The sequence below is a fragment of the Prionailurus viverrinus genome, chromosome C1 (assembly GCF_022837055.1).
Source record: "Prionailurus viverrinus isolate Anna chromosome C1, UM_Priviv_1.0, whole genome shotgun sequence".
NCBI classification, from domain to species: Eukaryota; Metazoa; Chordata; class Mammalia; order Carnivora; family Felidae; genus Prionailurus; species Prionailurus viverrinus.
The window spans coordinates 16,624,344-16,646,104 of NC_062568.1; the positions used below are offsets into that span (position 1 = coordinate 16,624,344).

The following is a 21,761-nucleotide window of genomic DNA, read 5'->3' on the forward strand; positions in this document are numbered from 1 at the left end:
TTGAGGCACACCAGACTGCTTTCCAACCAATTCTTGGTTATCCTATTAGCCTAAGGACTGATAATACTGCACATGTTTTTATACCTTGTGATCATTTCTCCATCCATTTCTATATAGCCCACGAGGAAATCTGCACAACCAATGAAGGGGTCATGTATCGCATTGGAGATCAGTGGGACAAACAGCATGATATGGGCCACATGATGAGGTGCACATGCGTTGGGAATGGTCGTGGAGAATGGACTTGTGTCGCCTACTCTCAGCTCCGAGGTAGGCTTGCTTATTAATGAGAGCATGTGAAAGGACCGAGACTGCAGAGAGGACCAAGTTTTGTGGACATTTGTACTTTCCAAAAGCAGGAGGGGAAATGTGTGACACCATGCCATCAGTCTACCATGCTAGATAGGTTTGTCATGTTAGGCAGCCAGTGGAGAGAAGCTGGCAGAGCACTTCTAAAATTTGAAACATTCCCAGGATGTAAGTACTTAGGCTGAGAAGATGACTTCAAAGGCTAGAACACAATTATTTGATCCTGTTAGCTTTTAGTTACACCATTGGATTGATGTCTAGAAAAGATTGAATAATTTCTGTAAAGAAAAGAGACTTCGCTATTCTAAAAACAGATCCTTGCAGATCCAAATTGAAGGTGACAATCAGAGAGACCTATTTCTTTTGCTCAGCTCAATTTTTTTTCCCTTGGATCCTGGGATATAATATATGGATATTGATTTATGAAAACCATGTTGGTACTTCTGTTTCTTTGATTTGAAGAGTATGATTTAGGTACAACTCTAAACCAATAAATAGTCCATATAACTGGTGTGTTGACCTTGGCCTGAACTTGTTCTCCTTTTGTGGGTAACACAATACCAGAGTAATAATAATTCCACATGATGTTGCAGAACAGAAAGGAAAGACATACAGACTAACTCTTCATTTTACAGAGGAAGGAGCTGAGACCCAAAAAGGGAAAGTAATTTTCTCAGGATCTCTCAGAGAGTTTGGAACACAATTGGCCTACTCTTGTGTTTTGTTTTATTTTGTTTTTAATTTCACAAATGCCATCGATGTTATTTTATTTCCCAAATCCAAATATCTCCCCACCCCAGCCATTCCAGAGATCAGACCATCACACCATGCTGGGTACTCCATAAGTATGCTTAATTTTCCTCCTATTTCTCATAGCACGCGGAGACCTAAAGGACATTATCAAATTAGCAAGAACTTTTCCAAAAGTAAAACATGTATTTGTTTAAAAATTACCTTTCCACAGGAAGGTGTATTTTACCACATTCTTTACTTAGTTGTATAGACTTTGACCTCTGATATTTAAGTTTATAAAAAAGTTGATAAGACAGAGAATTTTTTGTTTTCCAAATCCTGTATTCCTGACTAAGGTTTGAAAAAATGTTCTTTCTATGCTAGTAGAAAAGTTATTTTAGTGGGAGGTGTTGGTAATTTAGTGGGGAAAAAAACTGTATGCTTTGAAAAACATGACTTTTTTTTTTATCTCGTCGTGAAACTTAAAAAAGTTCTCCACCATCCCACTGTCTCCTAAACAGATCAGTGTATTGTTGACGACATCACTTACAACGTGAATGACACATTCCACAAGCGTCATGAAGAGGGGCACATGCTGAATTGTACCTGCTTTGGTCAGGGCCGGGGCAGATGGAAATGCGATCCCGTTGGTAATTAGCCTCATGTCTCTAGGAGGTTTTGGACGCTGGGACTAGTTAACAAGTTTCAGATAAGGAGAGCCATTTGATATTACATAATGGAAGTTGACTCCAGACTTTGATCAATGGCTTGCAGAGAGCTTTGCAAAGTCTTTTCTCTAATCATAGACCAAGATACCAGTTTGATAGTGACAGTTATCTATTTTTGTTGAGTTTGGTAATATATGCAGGTTTATTTTAATGGAATGGAATTAGTTCTTTGGTTCTGAATCATAAAGAGAATCCATGTTATGAAAGAGAACTTTCCTTTGCTGACTGTGCAATAACGCGGGCAAGTGAGCGTGCCAGTAAATACCTCCTTCCAAATACTTTATTTTTCTTGGCTGCCCTTTATAATAGATCTAAGCAAATAGTGAAGATTGAGCCTTAAAAGAGCTGAGTGGCCAGCCTTAAGGTAATCCATTAATATTCCCTTACCAAAGGAGACCTGTTGCTCACACGAAAACAAACTGATCAGATGAGTTTGTTTGACATGAGATTATCAAAGCTGAGAGAGAAGCCTGAGAGGTATTTTTTTAGAAACTGCTCAGCAAGTAGTCGTTGTTAAAATCTAGTTCATCCATGTGCATGTAAAATTAAGCACTCCAAAATTTAAAGAGGTATATAAAGTGATCCTTTGTTCTTACTATTCAAACGGTAAGTCAGTGCATCAATATAGGTTAAATATAATATCTAATTTATTGTTCCAAAATTGATATTCAGAATGTCAGTATATACTGAAATCTAAATCATAAATTTTTTATTTAGAAATATCGTCTTTTTTGGGGCACCTGGGTGGCTCAGTCAGTTAAGTGTCTGACTTCAGCTCAGGTCATGATCTCATGGTCTGTGAGCTTGAGCCCCGGATTGGGCTCTGTGCTAACAGCTCGGAGCCTGGAGCCTGCTTCAGATTCTGTGTCTCCCTCTCTCTCTGCCTCTCCCCAACTCATGCTGTCTCTCTCAAAAATAAATAAAACTTGAAAAAAATAAAAATAAATTTAAAAAGAAATATCTTTTTAGAAAGCTAAACATTTCTCCCAATGGGTACTTTTTTTTACTGCTACTAATTGCTCTGTAAGGTAAAAGATATGAACAAAACATTTTGTAACCACATACTTTTGTAAGGACAGTTGCCTCTCTGCCCCTCCCCAGCTCATGCTCTGTTTCTCTCTCTCTCAAAAATAAAAAACATTAAATTTTTTTTAAATGTAAGGACAGTTGCAAGTTTCCATTAAAATTAAGAATATACGGTCTGAAAATTTACAAAAAAGGAGGGGGAGGCGTCTGGGCTCAGTTGGTTGAGCATCCGACTTTAGCTCAGGTCATGATCTTATAGTTTGTGGGTTTGAGCCTTGCATCAGGCTCTGTGCTGACATGACAGCTCAGGGCCTGGAGCCTACTTCAGATTCTGTGTCTCCCTCTCTTTCTGCCCCTCCCCTACTCACACTCTGTCTCTCTCTCTCTCTCTCTCAAAAATAAATAAGCATTAAAAAATGTTTTTTAAAGAATATAGGAGCGCCTGGGTGACTCAGTCGGTTAAGAATCCAACTTTGGCTCAGGTCATGATCTCACAGTTCATGGGTTTGAGCCCCGCATCGGGCTCTGTGCTAACAGCTCAGAGCCTAGAGCCTGCTTTGGATTCTGTGTCTCCCTCTCTCTCTCTGCATGTCCTCTGCTCATGATCTGTCTCTCTCTGTCTCTCAAAAATAAATAAACCTTAAAAAATTAAAAAAAATATATATGGTCTAGCACACTGAAATTAAATTTGTACCTCCATGTCTTCAATGCTGCTTCTTCTACTTGTTTATATTTTAGACCAATGCCAGGATTCAGAAACCCGAACATTTTATCAAATTGGAGACTCCTGGGAGAAGTACGTGCATGGTGTCAGGTACCAGTGCTACTGCTATGGCCGTGGCATTGGGGAGTGGCATTGCCAACCTTTGCAGACCTATCCAGGTAAGTACCTTTCTTAATGCAAACTGAGAGTCTTTAACGGAGTTTCCAAAACAGAGCAGCATCAGTGTTTTTAATACTCTGATGCCTGCATTGGCCTCCTCTCTATTTTCTATCTTTTTTCTCTTGTCTCTAATAATCAGATTTTTGACTAAAATAATTTTCCTTTCTCCTCCATCAAGTTAAAGGTGTGCTCAGCTGTGAAAATGTGCCTGTGTGTAAATTTGTTTCTGAACACTGTAGAGCGTTCCATTAGGTTAAAACACTCTGGCTAATTTCTCACATCCCCACGTGGAAATAGAAACCATACCGTGAACTATACTGGAGGTAACGTGTGGGGTTGTATGTTACGGCTCTTAACAGAAAGGTTGCCTAGAGAGATTATGTGAAATACAATATAGGGTATGTGTGTTCGCTCACCATTTCATCTGGGGCTTCTTTGTGTCAAAATTTTCATTTGTTTGATCAGTTGGAGTCTAGAACAAACTATCCTGGGTCAAGAGTTGAGTAATTTGGTCAATTTTCTGCCTACGCAGTTCAAATATTCTCAAATGTTTATTGCTGGGTTTTTTGTTTTTTTTTCTTTTTCTTTTTCTTTTTTTTTTAGGTCACAGGACATAATGCCTAGCTGGAGGTGTGATTAATTCATTTTAGACAAAAAAACATTTTTTAAATTTAATTTTCACTGAGAGATTATAATAAGACACGGTGAATTATGAAGCTCAAATTTTTAGGCACCAGTTATTTGAGCAACTACTAAGCTGTAAAGCCTCCTAGGCCTCTGTTACCCTTAGACCTGAAACATGGGCCACATTCAGAAACAAAAAGAAGTTGGGAGAGCATCAAATTCTGCCTATGACAGAAATTAAGATTAAGTGAACTAGGGACACCTGGGTAGCTCAGTCGGTTAAGTGTCTGCCTTTAGCTCCAGTCATGATCTCACGGTTTGTGAGTTTGAGGCCCATGTCAGACTCTTTGCTATCAGTAAGGAGTCTTCTTGGTATCTTCTGTCCCCCTCTCTCTGCCCCTTCCCTGCTTGTGCCCTGTCTCCCTCCCTCTCTCTCTCTCTCTCAAAAATAAACAAAGAGAAAAAGATTAAGTAAACTAAATCCCTCCATAATGTCATAAGAGATTAGTATCTCTTATTACACATATTCACTATCACAGACAACAGGATATGGAACAATTTGGCCAAAGGTACAGTTTGCCAAGACATGGGTCCTGGCTGTAGGCTGTGAAAGAGTTCCATGTCAAGCTTCACTCACTAGTTTCTCATCTGTAAAATGGGGATATTAAAGTTGATTGCCTTTAAAGTTCCTTCTGCACAAACAACCTAACAATCTCTGATCCTAAACACTAACCGCCCAGATATACCCTTCCAACAAACTTGGAAGAAACACTGTTCTCCCCAGTCCTCAGTCACTGCCAGGGCCGTACAAGGTGACTTTGCTTAAACAAGCTCACAGCACAAACTGACCTGGCTCTTAAATTGTATTCATGGTGAATTTAGGTGTAGGAATCACTTAAAATATATTTTTTTATTTAATAACGTTTAAAATATCTGATTGCAGAAGAACCTTAAGTTCAGAAATTATATATATATATTTTTTCCTTTAATGAGGCAACTAAAGGGTAGAGCCTTCTAAAGAAATGCTCCTGAGTTTCTATGTATATGGTTGTTATTGTTGTGGCAACTTGTTGAAAATCGCCCTCAATGATTTAGAGAAAAAAATTTTTCTCACCCTTTTACAATGAGCCTATTCACAAAACTGCTTGCTGGAACCATTTAGGTGAACTGGACAGGGGTGAAATCTACATGGGAAGGAAGCCTTCTGCTTTGGAGTTTACTTGTTGACTTTGTTCCTATTTTTTAAAAAGGGTAAGAAGAATGCTCAGGGAACACAGAGAAGGAGATTTGGAGAGGGGATTGGTGTTTGCCCTCAGTATGTGGTTGGGTGCTTATCTCCATGCCTGGTTTGCTCAGTGGTTCATGCCTAGCGCACGGGGCTTCATGAGGTTGGGGAGAATAAAGGAACCACAGATGACCAGTAGACTGTCTCTGAGCCTTGCCCTGTTTGCTCCCGTCTACAGAGGATTTGGTGGAGTTGTTCAAACTCAGAGAAGATAAGAGGCATTTGGTTTGTCAATAAACAGCCAGGGAAGCACAGATCTCAGCAAACAAAATAGAGAAAAAAGGACTGAGTCACAAACTCATAAATATTTAACTTCCCCAGGGTCATCGTTCCTGGAAATGATTCATTTCGGCCTTATTTTAAACTGATTTTAAAAGCATACACATTGTGTCATATCTTTACTTAACTATTTTATGGTTAGCCTGACTAGATTGAATAAGAGAGGGAGTAAGGTTTTTACTGGTAATTGCTAGTATATACCAGTTAGGTTAATTTTAGTTTTACCAAATCTAACCAATGTAAATGATGTCAGAATTTTCAGATGTCCTGTCTTCAAATCATATGTAGATTCAAGTCTAGTGGTAACCAGAATTTAGTTGGTCTTACAAATGATGGACATGGGCTCTTTACTTTCTGATAAAAAATACACTAAATGCATGAAGTCCACACTGATGTTCAGTGGTCTATGGTACCAGCCTAAAATTTAAAACCTACAATTTCAAACCAGTGCTTGAAAGTTTAGAAAGAGAAAAAACTCCTGTAGTTTTGCTCCATCACTGAGGTAAAAACGAGTGAGTCACCTTTTTTGTTTCCCTCCCCTCTTGTTTATTACCTTGTGGACCCAGGAACAGGATTAAGGTTAAAGGTGGACAGTAATTGTCATTTGTATTGTCTTTCTAAAACTTAATAGACATTCAACCATCATAAACTTTTTCTTTTAATTAAAAGCTCATTTTTTTTCGAGCAGTTTTAGGTTGACAGCAAAATTGAAAGGAAGATACAGAGCTTCCCATACAGCCCCTGCCCCACACATGCCCAGCCTCCCCTATTACAAACATTCTGACCCAAGCAGTGCATTTGTTACAATCAATAAACCTGCATCAAGACACCATTTTCACCCCAGGTCTTTGGTTTACATGAAGGATCACTCTTGGTGTTGTACATTCTATGGCATCATAAACCTTTTCCTCCCTCAAAATCATGACTGTCAAACTAAATAATATACATATCAGAGGTCTCTTTACCTAAGGAAATTATAGTAGGAATTCCTTAAAGGATTGATATTTGAACAACCTTATGCCAATTACTGTAAATAATGTAAGGACCTGATATTCCTGTATTTACTGATGTTCACAGAAGTCACATCTCTAACATATTGCTTCACCATTTGTCTTTAAAAATTTATTTGTATTTTTGAGGAGCTTCATGAACAGAAGGTGTAATTCAAAGAGTGACATGGAATTATAGAAAACTAAGAATTCTGTACATGGATTTTGATATTTATGTGACTTAGAAATAGGTGCATTAAATGAAATTAAGATTCAAAGAATCTTAACTTGTTAGTTTTCAACCACTTTGAATTATTCTCAGTGTGGAAGTGAGCATATTATTGTAAAACTTTTAAGTCTACACAGAGATGCAAGTTATATATTTGTTCTGCTACAGAAAACTTTGTTTTCAAAGAGAATTTGACAGCAAAGATAATTAGGTTTGAAAATCAATATTTTTTTTTTCCTAAGAGCTTTCAGAAAACCTAAATCTGTTAACAATCTGGTGAAATACTTTACTAAACTTGCAAAATTTTGCTGTCTTTGATAGAGTGGCAGTTAGAAATTCTTGGAAAGGTTATGACAAGAAACTTTGTTTTCATTTCAAAAAAGTTGAACATTGACATCATGAAAAAGACAGTGTTTAGGGAAAAGATGTGTTCTGCTCAGCAAGCATAAATTTTCTAGGTAATTCATTATTATCCTAAGTGGAGTCTACACTATTAAGAAATTAATTCCATTTTCCTTATATTGTTTTTTCTTTAAAAAACATACTTTAAATTTTGTAGGAAACAATCATACATACTGAGATGTGGAAATACTGAATTTAGTATATACTTCAACCTGTAATTTCAGCTGATAATTGCTTTTCAAAAAAAAAAGTTTGATCTCTTAATAACGTGGCCCATCAGTGATATGATTTTAGAGTATACTTACTAAGTAAAAATAAAATGAAAACTTTTTCCCTAATGGGATGCGTAGGATGATAAGAAATAAAACTGAACCTGTAATTACTGCTTTTGTGTATTCATCTAGGATTCTACTCCATTTAGAAATATGGGTGTTTTATATCATGTCATATGACCTTTAGAATGTTGTTTCCTTCTTAGTGGGTGGATTCATTCTAGATGAAAAGCTTCACAAATGAGAATTTGTTTTAAAGAAGCTTAGTATGATAAATAAATGGGAGTTTGGGTTCTTTGTTACTTTATTTGGGTTAGGGTAGTTTGGCAATTTTCTCAATCCTTATTTTGAAAATGGAGACAAAATAAAACTAAGGCATTTTTCAAATTTTATTTTATTTGCTATAAACAAGTTCTATTTGCATTTCTCATGTGAACGACAATGACTTATTGACTAAAAAGGATTTTATTGCATTGATTTCCAAGGACAATATGTAAAAAAGTAATCCCAGAATTTTTTTTAACTATACTCACCCTTACTGATAAGCAAAACTATCTTTTAATGATGGCCATCCACATGCACTAACTTTTAAGTTGAAGCAAGTGAATACCCAAGATCACCAAATCTCACATTCTCATTTTCAGGCACAACTGGTCCCGTCCAAGTCATCATCACTGAGACCCCCAGTCAGCCCAATTCTCACCCCATCCAGTGGAATGCACCAGAGCCATCTCACATTTCCAAGTACATTCTCAGATGGAAACCTGTGAGTATCCCACCCACAAACGGGACATTGAGGGTTCTGAAACAAACACATTCTAAATATTTGTTTTCCAGCTTTCGAGCCAACCGATCTGATGAACTATCTGTGATTTGATATATAGATTTAGCTTTTTTGGTATTTAGAAGGATTTAGAAAGATTTGTTATTTAGAAAGATCTTCTTAACAAGGAATTAGAGATGATAATGTCTGAAACAACTTTTCCCCGATATGGGAAGGGAATCTAAAGGCTTTGTATATCTTGCACCTCTGTCAGAGGAAGATAGTTATTGGCATCATTTCCATGATTTGAAAAAATTAATATTTAGCTATAGAGGTTCACTTTTTAAGGGATCACTTCTTAAAATGTTACTTTTGTTTCTATGAAGTTATTTAGGTAGAGGGGGAAAAGAGATGATTCCAGGGAAGAAAATGACGGGTGATAGTTGGCTTGTTTAAAAAGTGAACCTTCTGAGTTTTTAATGAGAAGCATTTAGAAATTGAAGAAATCATACTGAGGAAGATGTTGATCTAGTAAATTTTAGGATTTCTTACCCTTCAAACCTGCCTGTTAGATCTCCAGAATTCATGACTCATAACTTAAGAAACACTCTTTTAAACCCAGGAAAAAAAATGTCCACTTTTAGTCACAGCTGTTAAATCCTAGCAATTAAAAACAAAATAAAACAAAATGCTGGACCAACTCAGGCAATTGTATTTAAACTCTTTGGGAAAAATTCAAGCTGTGAAATCATTCATTTTTTAAAAAATTTTTTTAAATGTTTATTTTTGAGACAGAGAGAGAGAGAGAGAGAGCATGAACAGGGCAGAGGCAGAGAGAGGGAGACACAAAATCCAAAGCAGGCTCCAGGCTCTGAGCTGTCAGCACAAAGCCGGACATGGGGCTTGAACTCATCAACCATGAGATCATGACCTGAGCTGAAACAAAGAGATGCTTAACCAACTGAGCCACACAGGTGCCCCCAAAGCATTCTTTTTTGTAGCATACTCAGTATTCTTGTCATAGTGTCCAGAGCAGCCATTTCCAGAACTTTGCATTTAGTGATGTTAGCCAGTGGGATTACTATATTTTACCCTCCAATACCTTCTTGTCTCTCATCTTTACATCTCACTCCCAGTTTTATTTACTTTAAAACTAATTCTGAAGTATTGCGTGAGATCACTGTAATAAGAGACATTTATAGGGAAGTAATAAGATGTACATTGAACTGGAAAATCTTCAAAGAAGCAGCAGTGATTAATTTCTTTAAGATTTTTAACGATGAAGAATTTTCAGGTTTTTCCTCAATGGATATTATCCAAGAGTGTATTTTTGAATACTTTCTTCTGATGCCTAACCTTCTAGAATTGAATGAAACAGTTATCATGAAATCTGATCTAATTGTAATGACTAATTTGAGATTTTTTTCAACGTACTTGAGTTAAAATTTAAATTTAAAATATACTACAATCCATATCATTTATTTCAAAAATATAAATGGGGGTGCCTGAGTGACTCAGTTGGTTAAGCGTCCGACTTCGGCTCAGGTCATGCTCTCACAGTTAGTGAGTTCAAACCCTGCATCCAGCTCTGTGCTGACAGCGCAGATTCGGATTCTGTGTCTCCCTCTCTTTCTGCCCCTCCCCCACTCACACTCTGTCTCTCTCTCTCTCTCAAAAATAAATTAACATTAAAAATTAAATATATATATGTATATAAATGGACACTTGAGTATTTGAATTATTGAGGAACTGGTTGATTGGATAATTTTAAAAAGTCACTGGGCATTAAAAATGTATTTTGACTTAGCTTAGAATATTTACACTTAAAAGGATCTCATCTTGTTTGAAGTAAGTGTGTTTCTTTTCCACACATTTTACTGCAATGAGTTTTGTGATCCATGACATATTAATGAAGCTGGACGGATGTGAAATGTAAACTGGAAGCAAAGATTAAATAAACCGAAATCACATTCTTCTGCAGTCTTGCCCAAAGTTGGCTAACCGCTTTTGATGGGGTAAATCATATCCAAGAATGAGTCATACAGCCAGACCAGCTGAACCTTATATGTGATGGTTGCAGGAACTGAGTCACAAAGTAATATTATATCTTTGACTATTTCTGCAAGGCAAGAAATTTGTATCCTACTAAGTGAGAAGTAGAATATCTGGCCGTTTCCCACCTAAGAAAAGAATATATCTCTGTGCATCATAGACATTTAAAAAATGGGAGAGGCAAAACTTAGGCTCATCATGTTTTCTTGCTAATATGAAATAAATTCATCTGGCAAAAAGGAAGGTGCCCCGTGCCTGTGACTGTGTGACCTTGGGCATGTCATATAACTGTTTCTTCACCCGTAAAATGAGGGCATTTATACCATGAAGTTGGAGAAGGGAGAGATGAAGACTGAATGAGAGAATGCAAGTAAAAGCACAGGGTGTGGTACACAATAAGCTATCAGTAAATATTAGCCATACTAATAATTATTATTGACATTAAACTCTGCTACAGGTCCCTATTCTGATTTCAGTTTTCCACGCTTTTCCTCCACAATGGAGCTGCACAGGTCCCTCGTTCTTTGAAGATTACTCATGATCATCTCTGAATGTTCAGCCTTGTGAATACTTATGTGATTTTTTTCTTTTAAATCTTTAGAAAAATTCCCCACGCGGTTGGAAGGAAGCCACCATTCCTGGCCACTTGAATTCCTACACCATCAAAGGCCTGACCCCAGGTGTGGTATATGAGGGACAGCTCATCAGTGTTCAGCACTACGGCCACAGAGAGGTGACACGCTTTGACTTCACCACCACCAGCACGAGCACAGCAGTGACTAGTACGTACCCGAGCCATCCTCATGCCCAAGCCTGTGTTCCTCAGAGCTGCGCTGTCCTCAGGGAGTGGTTTGCTTCTCGGGTCCTATTCTTCCATGGATGGCCCCAATACTGTTTTTAAAAAATGGTGTTCTGTAGATGACAGTAGGACATTTTCTTGATGGTTGAAGGCTCCCTCTCTCCTTCCCGTGGCTGTCTAGGCAACACTGTGACAGGAGAGACGACACCCCTTTCTCCCGTTGTGGCCACTTCCGAATCTGTGACCGAAATCACGGCCAGCAGCTTTGTGGTCTCATGGGTCTCGGCATCAGACACCGTGTCAGGATTCCGTGTGGAATACGAGCTAAGTGAGGAGGGAGATGAACCACAGTACCTTGGTAAGCTAAATGTGTTGCCATGACAGCTTTTGAGTGGCTGATGGTGACTCTATGTGTATGTGGGTTGGGGGACCTCCAAGAAGGTGTTCATTGAGTTTTGGAACTACTTGACAGCTCAGACCGAACAAACTTCCAATGTGAGAAAGGAGAACAGCTGACCCTTTCTAGAACTGAGCTTGGATTTTTCCTGAGCCATGCTCACATTTTCCTGGTCCCAGTGTGAGCTGCCTTACCCGTTTGCCTGGGCACAAGTCTGTACAACCATAGTGTTTTCTCCAGGGAAGTGATTGCCAGTATGAGGACCACAGCAGAAAATGTTAGCCTTTGGGGGTGTACTCATGCTTTTCAAATTCTCATGGTTAGGGGCTTTTTAAAAACTTTATTGTAGTATAATATATCATAGGCATACAGCTTGATGAATTTTTATAAACTTAGGACATCCATGTGAGCAGCACCCAGATTAAGAAAAAGAACACTCAGGGGCATCTGGGTGGCTCAGTTGGTTAAGCTTCTGACTGTTGATTTCAGCTCAGGTCATGGTCTCACAGTTCGTGGGATCAAGCCCTGAGTTGGGTTCTGTGCTGTTAGCAGAGCCTGCTCTCAATTCTCTCCCTCTTCTCCTCTCTCTGCCCCACCCCCACTCATGCTCTCTTTCTCTCCCCCTCTCTCAAAATAAATAAACTTAAAAAAAAAAGATCATCCCTCCTACCCCACACCCCCTCGTCCCCTGACCATAACCGCTACCCTGACTTTTAACTACAGAGAGCTGTTTTTATAAATTTGGGGGTGGATTACAAAAATTATATATCTTCAGAGAAAAAATTCAGAAAAAAATGGTAAACAAAAGAAAAATCTCATAATGTATTGATAATTATCGATTACCCATTAGTACATTTCCTTCTAGACTTTCCCCATCCCTTATGAATGTACAGTTTTAAAAATATCCCCTTTATAGGTTGTGGAGTGATTTGAGGGATTGGTTTGCTCTGATTGATAACCTTTCCTTTTTTACTTTAAAGATCTTCCAAGCACGGCCACTTCTGTGAGCATCCCTGACCTGCTTCCTGGACGAAAATACATTGTAAATGTCTATCAGATATCTGAAGAAGGAGAGCAGAGTCTGATCCTGTCTACTTCACAGACAACAGGTACATGTGTACTACATGCTGTGAGAAGAATTGTTTGTCTGTAGAACAGGCCTAGAGTGATATTTCCTGACTGTTTTCCTCATTTGCCCTTTTCTTTTTGTTGTTAGCGCCCGATGCGCCTCCTGACCCTGCCGTGGACCGAGTCGATGACACCTCGATTGTTGTTCGCTGGAGCAGACCCCAGGCACCCATCACAGGTGAGCTTGGCCTCCTCTCCCTGGCTGCCATGTTAGTCTTGATGGCGTAGGTGGCGAGGTGGCCGATTTTAACCTGTGGACAGGGAGGTCACGTAAATCTTCTGCATAATTACTAGTCTAGGGTAGAGGGGTACGTGTGTGTGTGTGTAATAGTAATTCACAATGTGATTATCATCAAGGCTTACAGCTCAATTTTCTTACAGATCGTTTCCCATCATATCCATTTTATTGACCCCCATACACACAGACACACACACACACAGACACACACACACACACACAATTTCTTAAATTTTTTTTAATGTTTATCTTTATTTTTGAGACAGAGAGAGACAGAGCATGAGTGGGGGAGAGGCAGCGAGAGGAAGGCACAGAATCTGAAGCAGGCTCTAGGCTCTAAGCTGTCAGCACAGAGCCCGACGCGGGGCTCGAACTCGTCAGCTGCGAGATCATGACCCAGGCTGAAGTTCGATGCTCAACCGACTGAGCCACCCAGGCTCCCCAACACACACAATTTCTAAAGCCAGCTCATGGACTTATTTAACCAGGCATTTCTGAGGCCGAAGAGGGTTAATTTTTCTGAAAACCTCATTCTAAGACTTATTCTTAAAGAGGTAGCTCAGTTGCCTTCTTAGCTCATTAAGTGACTCAGCTGCCTCTAAAGTTTCCGAAAGAGACAGTGCTAGACAATCTGCGCTCAAGGTAGTTCACTAATTGCTTTCAGTGCTCGGAGCTCAAAGAGAAGAAATCATTTTAACATGAGTATTTTCACCTCATGGCATCTCTAACAGACATTTATTAAGGATATTAGGTCTTCAAGGATGATATTTATTATTTAAAAAGGTTTGCACGGCTGCTCTTGTTTTACCTTTGTACTGAATAGTCCTTATGAGAAGTGGCAACATCTCTGGTTCTTAACTAATCAAGCAAGATGCTAAGGGTTTTTCTGATAAGAGATTTACGACTTACGAAACCTCTGTTTCATAAAACAGTGTGGCTAACGTTTCCCCCTTGAATCTGCAGGATACAGAATAGTGTACTCGCCATCAGTAGAAGGTAGTAGCACAGAACTTAACCTTCCTGAAACCGCCAACTCCGTCACCCTCAGTGACTTGCAACCTGGAGTTCAGTATAACATCACGATCTACGCTGTGGAAGAAAATCAAGAAAGTACTCCTGTTTTCATCCAGCAAGAAACCACTGGTGTCCCGCGTTCAGGTAACTTAAAGTCACTTCTTATGGCATTGTATCTCTTAGGGCTTAACGAGGAAACACGACTAACCGCTCTTTTGTTGGAGAAATAAAACTATCCTTGGACTGTGTTCATTTCCTTAGCCTGCTAGGGAGGACCAGAAATGTTAGACGAAAGAATAGTTGTTTCTGTGGGAGGGTTGCTTCGTCTCTGTCAACATTTCCTCCATGCAAGTGATCTTATAGATTAGTTTATCCCTAAACTTAAGAAATATGACTGAAATGTCCACACTATTAACTGACTTATCAAAGCTGGCTATTGGCCTTCCCGAATAAAAACTGACACCTTAGCGTCTTCACATTTTTCTCTAGAAACTTAAGGCTCACTTTCTCTATTCCTTTGAAATACTATAAAATGGTTCAGTAAAATACAAACCACATTTTTTTCTGTTGTCACAATAAGGGTTTATTTTATTTTATTATTGTATTATTGTATTGCATTGTATTGTACTGTATTTTTTGCATGTTTATTTCAAACTACTTGATAGGACACTTAATATGTTGGAAACTCTTCGGTTTACCTACATATTTTAGATAAAAACTTCAAATGTTCTATGTAAGCAGTATGTCAGAACCATGAAAATATAAGAAAAAATTCATATTTTCTAGTTAAGAGACAAAACTTGGCATTAGTTTGGAATGAGAACCCCTGTGAATTTCCTTATATACATCTAGGAAATTGGCTTTTAAAAAAAAACAAAAAACAATAGTCTTCAGTAGGAATTGTGACTGACCAGTTGGCTCTTGTCTGTTAGATAAAGTTCCCCCTCCCAAGGACCTGCAGTTTGTGGAAGTGACTGACGTCAAGATCACCATCATGTGGACACCCCCTGAGAGCCCCGTGACGGGTTACCGCGTGGACGTGATCCCTGTCAACTTGCCTGGGGAGCACGGACAGAGGCTGCCCATTAGCAGGAACACCTTTGCGGAGGTCACCGGATTGTCCCCCGGGGTCACCTATCACTTCAAAGTCTTCGCTGTGAACCAAGGGAGGGAGAGCAAGCCTCTGACGGCAGAACAGATGACCAGTATGTTCTGCTCTCCTCCATCTCCACCCCGAATCCTCCACCCTCATTCCCAATCTGTGGTGCATGTGCAGCAAACCATTTACTCCTAGGTTTATGGTTAGAAATAGGGAAATACCCAGTGGATAAGGAAATGCAGAGTGGACGTAAAGCCCATCACACCTGAAAGCAAAACTGAGACCCCCTCCATCATGCTAAATGGTAACCCATGCCCCAAATTCATGCACCCACGTAATGGCACTGAGAGAGGACAACTTCAGAGAACCTAATTTTCTTTGCTAATAGACACATGGATTGCAAACCTGAGTATATTTTTTATAACTACATTTGTCTCCGTCAAACTTGAAATGTATGCTCTTAACCCTTCTATGAGAGAATTACTTACGAATAGTGATTGCTTGAAACATTGCTTATTAAGTGCCAGGTCCTCTGCTCAGTTCTTTACAAGCATTGTCCTTATATTTAATACTCTTTTGGATCTAATGAGGAAGGTCTTATTATCCTCATTGGATTCATGAAGGAATTGAAGCTCTTAAAAATTTCTGCAATTTGTAAAGTTCCAGAGCTAGGAAGTAATGGAGCTAGATCTACAATGACGTAATGGCATTTTGGCTCTATGTCCCATTCTTTCAGTGATTATCCTTGACTATCTCCTAAGCATTCCCTTCATCTGAAAAGCATTTTAAATTACTGCAGGGAAACTGCTAGTAATCATACTCAAGGAAACTCACAATGTGTGTGATTCTTTCTGATAGTGCACACTCACCAGTGTCTTACCATGATTCTGATGTATATGTTATAATTATTACCTGATAGGAATCATGGGAAAACTACTTTTATTTCTCTAGCAAAGGACTAGTCATTCAATAAATGCAGAGAATACTGTTTCTGTTCCTTGTAGAGGTTATGTCTTGCCCTCATTTTAGTGGGCTTGTCTCTCATTTCTTAACCTGTTTGGCTCAGAGCAGAGTCTAATTGTAGCCTTCACAAGTGTTTTCGTTTTTGTATTTTTAATGCTATCTCTATAATGTTAGTACAATTTCAGAGGGTGATGGGAAAGTCAGGATGGAAAATTAGACCTTCCTCAGGATCAAAGTCAAGCAAAAAAAGAAAAAAAAAAGCAGCAATTTCTCATGACTGACACAGTTTTGCAAAGTTCTGTGTAGCACTCCATTTCTTAATGGCTCAACATTTCCAAGGTTTTGACTTTTGCTTAGTTTCAACCTTGAGAAATCTTTAGAAAATTCAGCTGGGCTTTTAAGTTTCAGTATGATCATTACCAAGGTTCAAATATTTCTTGATGTGTTTTATCTTTTCTTTCTAGAATTGGATGCTCCCACTAACCTCCGATTTACCAACGAAACTGACTCCACTGTCATCGTGACCTGGACTCCACCTCGGGCCCGCATAGCTGGGTACCGACTGACCGTGGCCCTGACCCGGGGAGGCCAGCCCAAGCAGTACAACATAGGGCCCTCTGCCTCCCAGTACCCGCTGAGGAATCTGCAGCCTGCCTCTGAGTATACTGCAACCCTCATGGCTGTCAAAGGCAACCAACAGAGCCCCAAAGCCACTGGCGTCTTTACCACCCGTAAGCCAAAGTTTACCCTCTTTTCTTAGTGATGTCATGGGTTCTTTTACCTTTATTTGCATTCTCTGTTCTTCATCCCACTTTTAAAAAGTTAACTTAAAAAACCTCAGTATAAGGGGCGCCTGGGTGGTTCAGTCGGTTGAGCTTCCAACTCTTGGTTTCTGCTCAGGTCATGATCTCACAATTCGTGGGTTTGAGCCCCACATCGGACTCTGCACTGACAGTGAGGAGTCTGCTTGGGATTCTCTCTCCCTCTCTTTCCCTCTCTGCCCCTCCCCTCCCCTGCTCTGCTCTTTCTCTCTCTCTCTCTCTCTCTCTCAAAACAAATAAATAAACTTAAAAAAAAAAAGGAAGATTTAAACCAGTGCTACTCAAAATGTGGTCATGGACCAGCTATTTGAACCATGAATTGTTTCTTATTGGACAATAAGGAGCTTGTGCCATAATATAAATCATGAAACACACCATTCAGTTCAGTTGATTATTTTTCGAAGCAAGATTTTCTTGATGAAGGTAGCAGCATGTTAAACTACAAATGTTGCCAAGCTTCTTCTTTCCTCTGAAACCACTTTGAGTAACACAGTTTAAAGCACCTAGTTATTTGAAAATTGAATGCTATTGTATGAAATGAATTTACCAAATCCTAGTTAAGGCAAGGAAATAGCACCTATGTCTACATCCTAATATTCTGGGTGTTGAATGATAGCAGTAAATGTAGAATAAAAACATTTACCAACTATGGAAACCAACAGACCAAGAAGATAAGGAAATGATTTTTCTTTTTTTTTTTTAATTTTTGTAATGTTTACTTATTTTTGAGAGACAGAGACAGAGCACGAGCAGGGGAGGGGCAGAGAGAGAGGGAGACACAGAATCCAAAGCAGGCTCCAGGCTCTGAGCTGTCAGCACAGAGCCCAATGTGGGGCTCAAACTCATGAGCCATGAGATCATGATCTGAGCTGAGTCGATGCTTAACCAGCTGAGCCACCCAGGTGCCCCAGGAAATTATTTCTTTATGAGACTGCAGCAGATCAAAGTATTTCTGAGGAACAGAGTAACTTTTTTTTTTTCCTTTTATCTTTCTTAAATTACTCTTGAAGTTCCACTTCAAGAGTTCTTAATAAGAAAGAAAATACTGACAATTTTTGGTCACATCTATCCTTTTTTATTCAACCTTTTATAGGAAGTGGCCTTAAATCTCCTATGTATCTACATCACAATAAAGACCTATATCCATAAACTGATTGCTATTAAAAACATTCTCATTTATATTACAAAGAATTACGAGACCCCTAATTTCTAGCTTTATTGGTTATTTTTAAATCGACCTTTTCAGTTACAGAAGCACATAACACTTTTTGACATATATTACAACTATCAACTAGTTTACATTTTTCTAAAAGCTTTTAAAAATACAGACGTTAATAAGCATTCAAAAAGTGAATATGTTTAGTTGTAAATAACTATGGAATTTACTTCCCAAAGAAAATTCATTTTCCTGTAGGAATTCATAATTTACCAAAAATTTAATTCCATTTAAATTTGGTGTATGATTTTTGTTAGTGGAGTCTTTTTCTTAAGTAACTACTAATTGTAAGCAAGTGAAGTCTTTTTATTTGTAAGTTAACCTTTAAATTTTGCTATTTTATGTTACATGTTACTAAGATACTCTAGAATCCATTAATACGAAACCAGTGTTTTATATTTCTTGTAAATATCTATTTCTTACAGATGCCCTTCATGAATTAGAATGGAGATTTCAGTAGATTTAGCCTTTTTCTGACCACATATGATTCTACAAATTATCATTTTTACTTTTTCACTCCTTAACATGATACATATTTTGTGCAGTTTCTTTTGTTGGACTGAGTGACCACGAAAGAAAAACCATTTTCACTGGTACTAACAGTAATTAAGTAGAGTATGGCGGGTCAGTGTAGACTATTTGGAGACTTTGATATATTGGACATGTTATTTTTATTCTCTGCACAGTATATTTATATAAAATAAAATTATATTTGAGTTAAGGGAAGTACTGATAGTCAAAACTAATATTATTAGATAAAGGTTAACATAGTGCCTTGCACACAGCACGCTTTCAAAAAATATTCACTGAATAGATGATTGAGGGAAGAATGAGAACGAAAACAGTTCAACCAAGCTTCAATTTAAATAAACCTACTTAAGTAGGGAGTTCCACAGCTTCATTTGAACTTGGAGAACTCTCTGAGGCTATAAACATCAGTAGGGCTTGCATATTTTTGAAATTGCTGTAAGTTTCTGTAGCTTTTTACTGTCTTACCAAGCTTAATTCTGGGAAGAACTTTTCTGGATTTTACAACTTGTGCCAAATTCTTAAAAGCAAATGTGAAGGTGGGGGGTGGGGGGCTGTTTCTGGGGAAAATACAGCTTACTCCTTTATAAATAGGGCAAATTTTATTTCTTTAACAGCTAGGCTATTCTTCATGTATGACCTGCCAGAACCCATAATTCATACTACAGTCACATCCTTTGTTTGACATCAGTTTGTGGGTTTGTGGTTTGGAGACTTTCCTGTAATGGTCTTCCCAGGCAGAGAGCATCATCTTAAACTTAGGAAGATTCTAGCTGGCTGGCTCAATCAGTAGAAAACACCCAGTCTTGAAGCCCAAGACAGTTGAAAAGAATGTAATTTGTGAAAAAGTTGTGGCTTTCACAGATGTTCAGTACAAGAAGCTGCTTGCTTTCTGAATTTTTTTTTTTTTTGGTGGCCATTAACATGGTCACTCAGGGCTGGCCACAGCATTTTGTCAAAGTCAGCAGCAGCCAAGTGGTGTATGATTTCAGAGACTCTGGGAAGGCACCATGGATTACCCATCCTGGTTCCCCCCAAAACACCCTTGAAATAATAACATAGTTAGGAAACAGCTCACTAAACCAGTAGAACTTCAATTTGGCCATTAGAGTAAGTAATTACAAAGTAGCCCACACACATATTTTATTTTTCCCACACACAGTATTTTCAAAACAGTTTTTAAAATCACACATTAAAGTCCAGACTGGGGAGGGGGGGGGAAGGAAGAATTGCAATGGTGCCTGAATTCCCATGTGATCACAGGGAAGATGAATGACTGGAGCTGAGTAGTGAGTGGGGTCTTGAGACTTTTAATTTCCATGTGTGTGCCTCTGGGGGATAACTGTCTCACCAGCCATTCACAATTTAGCATAAATGCATTTAATAGTTGTTTCCCCCAGTGGGCACAGAATTTGGTTGGTACATAAAAAAGAAGGAATTATGAAGACACCAAACACATGATCTGAGCTGGCAACACACTTGAAACCCTTGAATTTGACACTTGCCCTGTTCAAATGTCTTGGCTTTTGAGACCTCACCTTTCCCATAGCAGCCAGTTATTAAAATGCTCATTTCCTTATTACAAGGTTTAGTTGTTCAGCCGATTATATTTTAGAGATTCTAAATCTGTAGTAAGATTCATAGGACTATTGAAAATGTCTATCTTTTTTTTTTAAGTTTATTTATTTATTTATTTACAGATAGAGACAGTGCGAGGTGGGGAGGGGCAGAGAAAGAGCAAGAGAGAGAATCCCAAGCAGGCTCTGTGCTGTTGGCACAGAGCTCAATGTGGGGTTCGAACTTGTGAACTCATGAAGTTGTGAACTCATCGAACTCATGAGTTGATCTCATGACTCAGGTCGTGAGATCATGACCTGAGCCAAAACCAAGAGTCAAACACTTAACCAACTGAGCCACCCTGGTACCCCGAAAATGTCTGTCTTAAGTTTGTGTACACACACTCTTTCATCCTTTCTCTTCTTGTTTTTAAATTTGTTTAATGTTTATTTATTTTGGGAGAGAGAAAGAGAGAGTGTGCATGTGAGGGGGGGAGGGGCAGAGAGAGAGGGAGAGAGAGAATTCCAAGCAGGCTCCACACTCAGTGCAGTGCCCAGTCCAGGGCTTGATCTCACAAACGATGAGATCATAACCAGAGCCGAAATCAAGTCAGTCGCTTAACCAACTGAGCCACCCAGGCACTCCTCTTTTCTGTTTTTTTCTTTTTAAAGTAATATTTTTATTAAGAGAAATAACAGTGAGGTTAGGATGTTAGGAGACGCAAAATTAACTTTTGTTATAATTCTTAATTTCAGTGGCAGAGTACTAAATTTTTTCAGTCTGATTATCCTAAATGGGTAATCACATATTTAAGGAACCTTTAGAATTTTTAAGTGTGTCTATAGTGACAGATTTTGTTTAACTTTCATGTGGCATTTCTTATTGCAACCAAAAATAATTGACCATAATTATGGAATAATTCAACTTAAAGCTATTTTCAGATCTCATCTGTAATTTAACTATTGTTCTCAAATTAATGATTTAAAAAGCAGAATGATAATCAATTTGTGGTCAGTTTCATATTTCAAATGGGATTCTCCAGGGAAATTAATTGTCCTAAAACTCAAATCCCAAACTTGATGAAAAGACACAAATCATAGACTGAAAGGACTTGAAAGTGTCTTCCTTGTCACTTAGCTCTTTGTCACTCAAGTACGATGCATGGACTCAGCATCAGCATTCCAGAAATGCAAACTTCTAGCCCCATGTTGGTCCTACCGAGTCAGAACCTGCATTTTAGCCAGGTGTCAGACAACTTGTGTGGCACAGAAAAGACTGAGAAGCGCTGACCTACTCCAAATTCTCACCCAGTGAGGGTGTTACATTCAGGATCCACTAGCTGAGTAAACAGAGGTTCTCCATAAAAGTACTTGTTACTGGGGTGCTTGGGTGGCTCAGTCGGTTGAGCAGATGACTCGAATTCGGTTT

General features: G+C 38.6%; 1 protein-coding gene across 12 annotated transcripts in view; it reads left to right on the plus strand.

Moving 5' to 3' along the window:
- FN1 (fibronectin 1) overlaps window positions 1-21,761 on the plus strand; it is a 69,931-nt gene that overhangs the window by 13,493 nt on the left and 34,677 nt on the right. For all 12 annotated transcript variants that reach the window (XM_047871070.1, XM_047871075.1, XM_047871069.1 and 9 more), the window contains exons 10-20: window positions 118-270; window positions 1,563-1,691; window positions 3,534-3,677; window positions 8,403-8,524; window positions 11,175-11,355; window positions 11,554-11,730; window positions 12,750-12,878; window positions 12,986-13,075; window positions 14,099-14,293; window positions 15,082-15,354; window positions 16,676-16,942. In XM_047871070.1, the coding sequence (XP_047727026.1) occupies window positions 118-270; window positions 1,563-1,691; window positions 3,534-3,677; window positions 8,403-8,524; window positions 11,175-11,355; window positions 11,554-11,730; window positions 12,750-12,878; window positions 12,986-13,075; window positions 14,099-14,293; window positions 15,082-15,354; window positions 16,676-16,942 (1,860 nt within the window). The remainder of the gene's footprint in view (window positions 1-117; window positions 271-1,562; window positions 1,692-3,533; window positions 3,678-8,402; window positions 8,525-11,174; window positions 11,356-11,553; window positions 11,731-12,749; window positions 12,879-12,985; window positions 13,076-14,098; window positions 14,294-15,081; window positions 15,355-16,675; window positions 16,943-21,761) is intronic.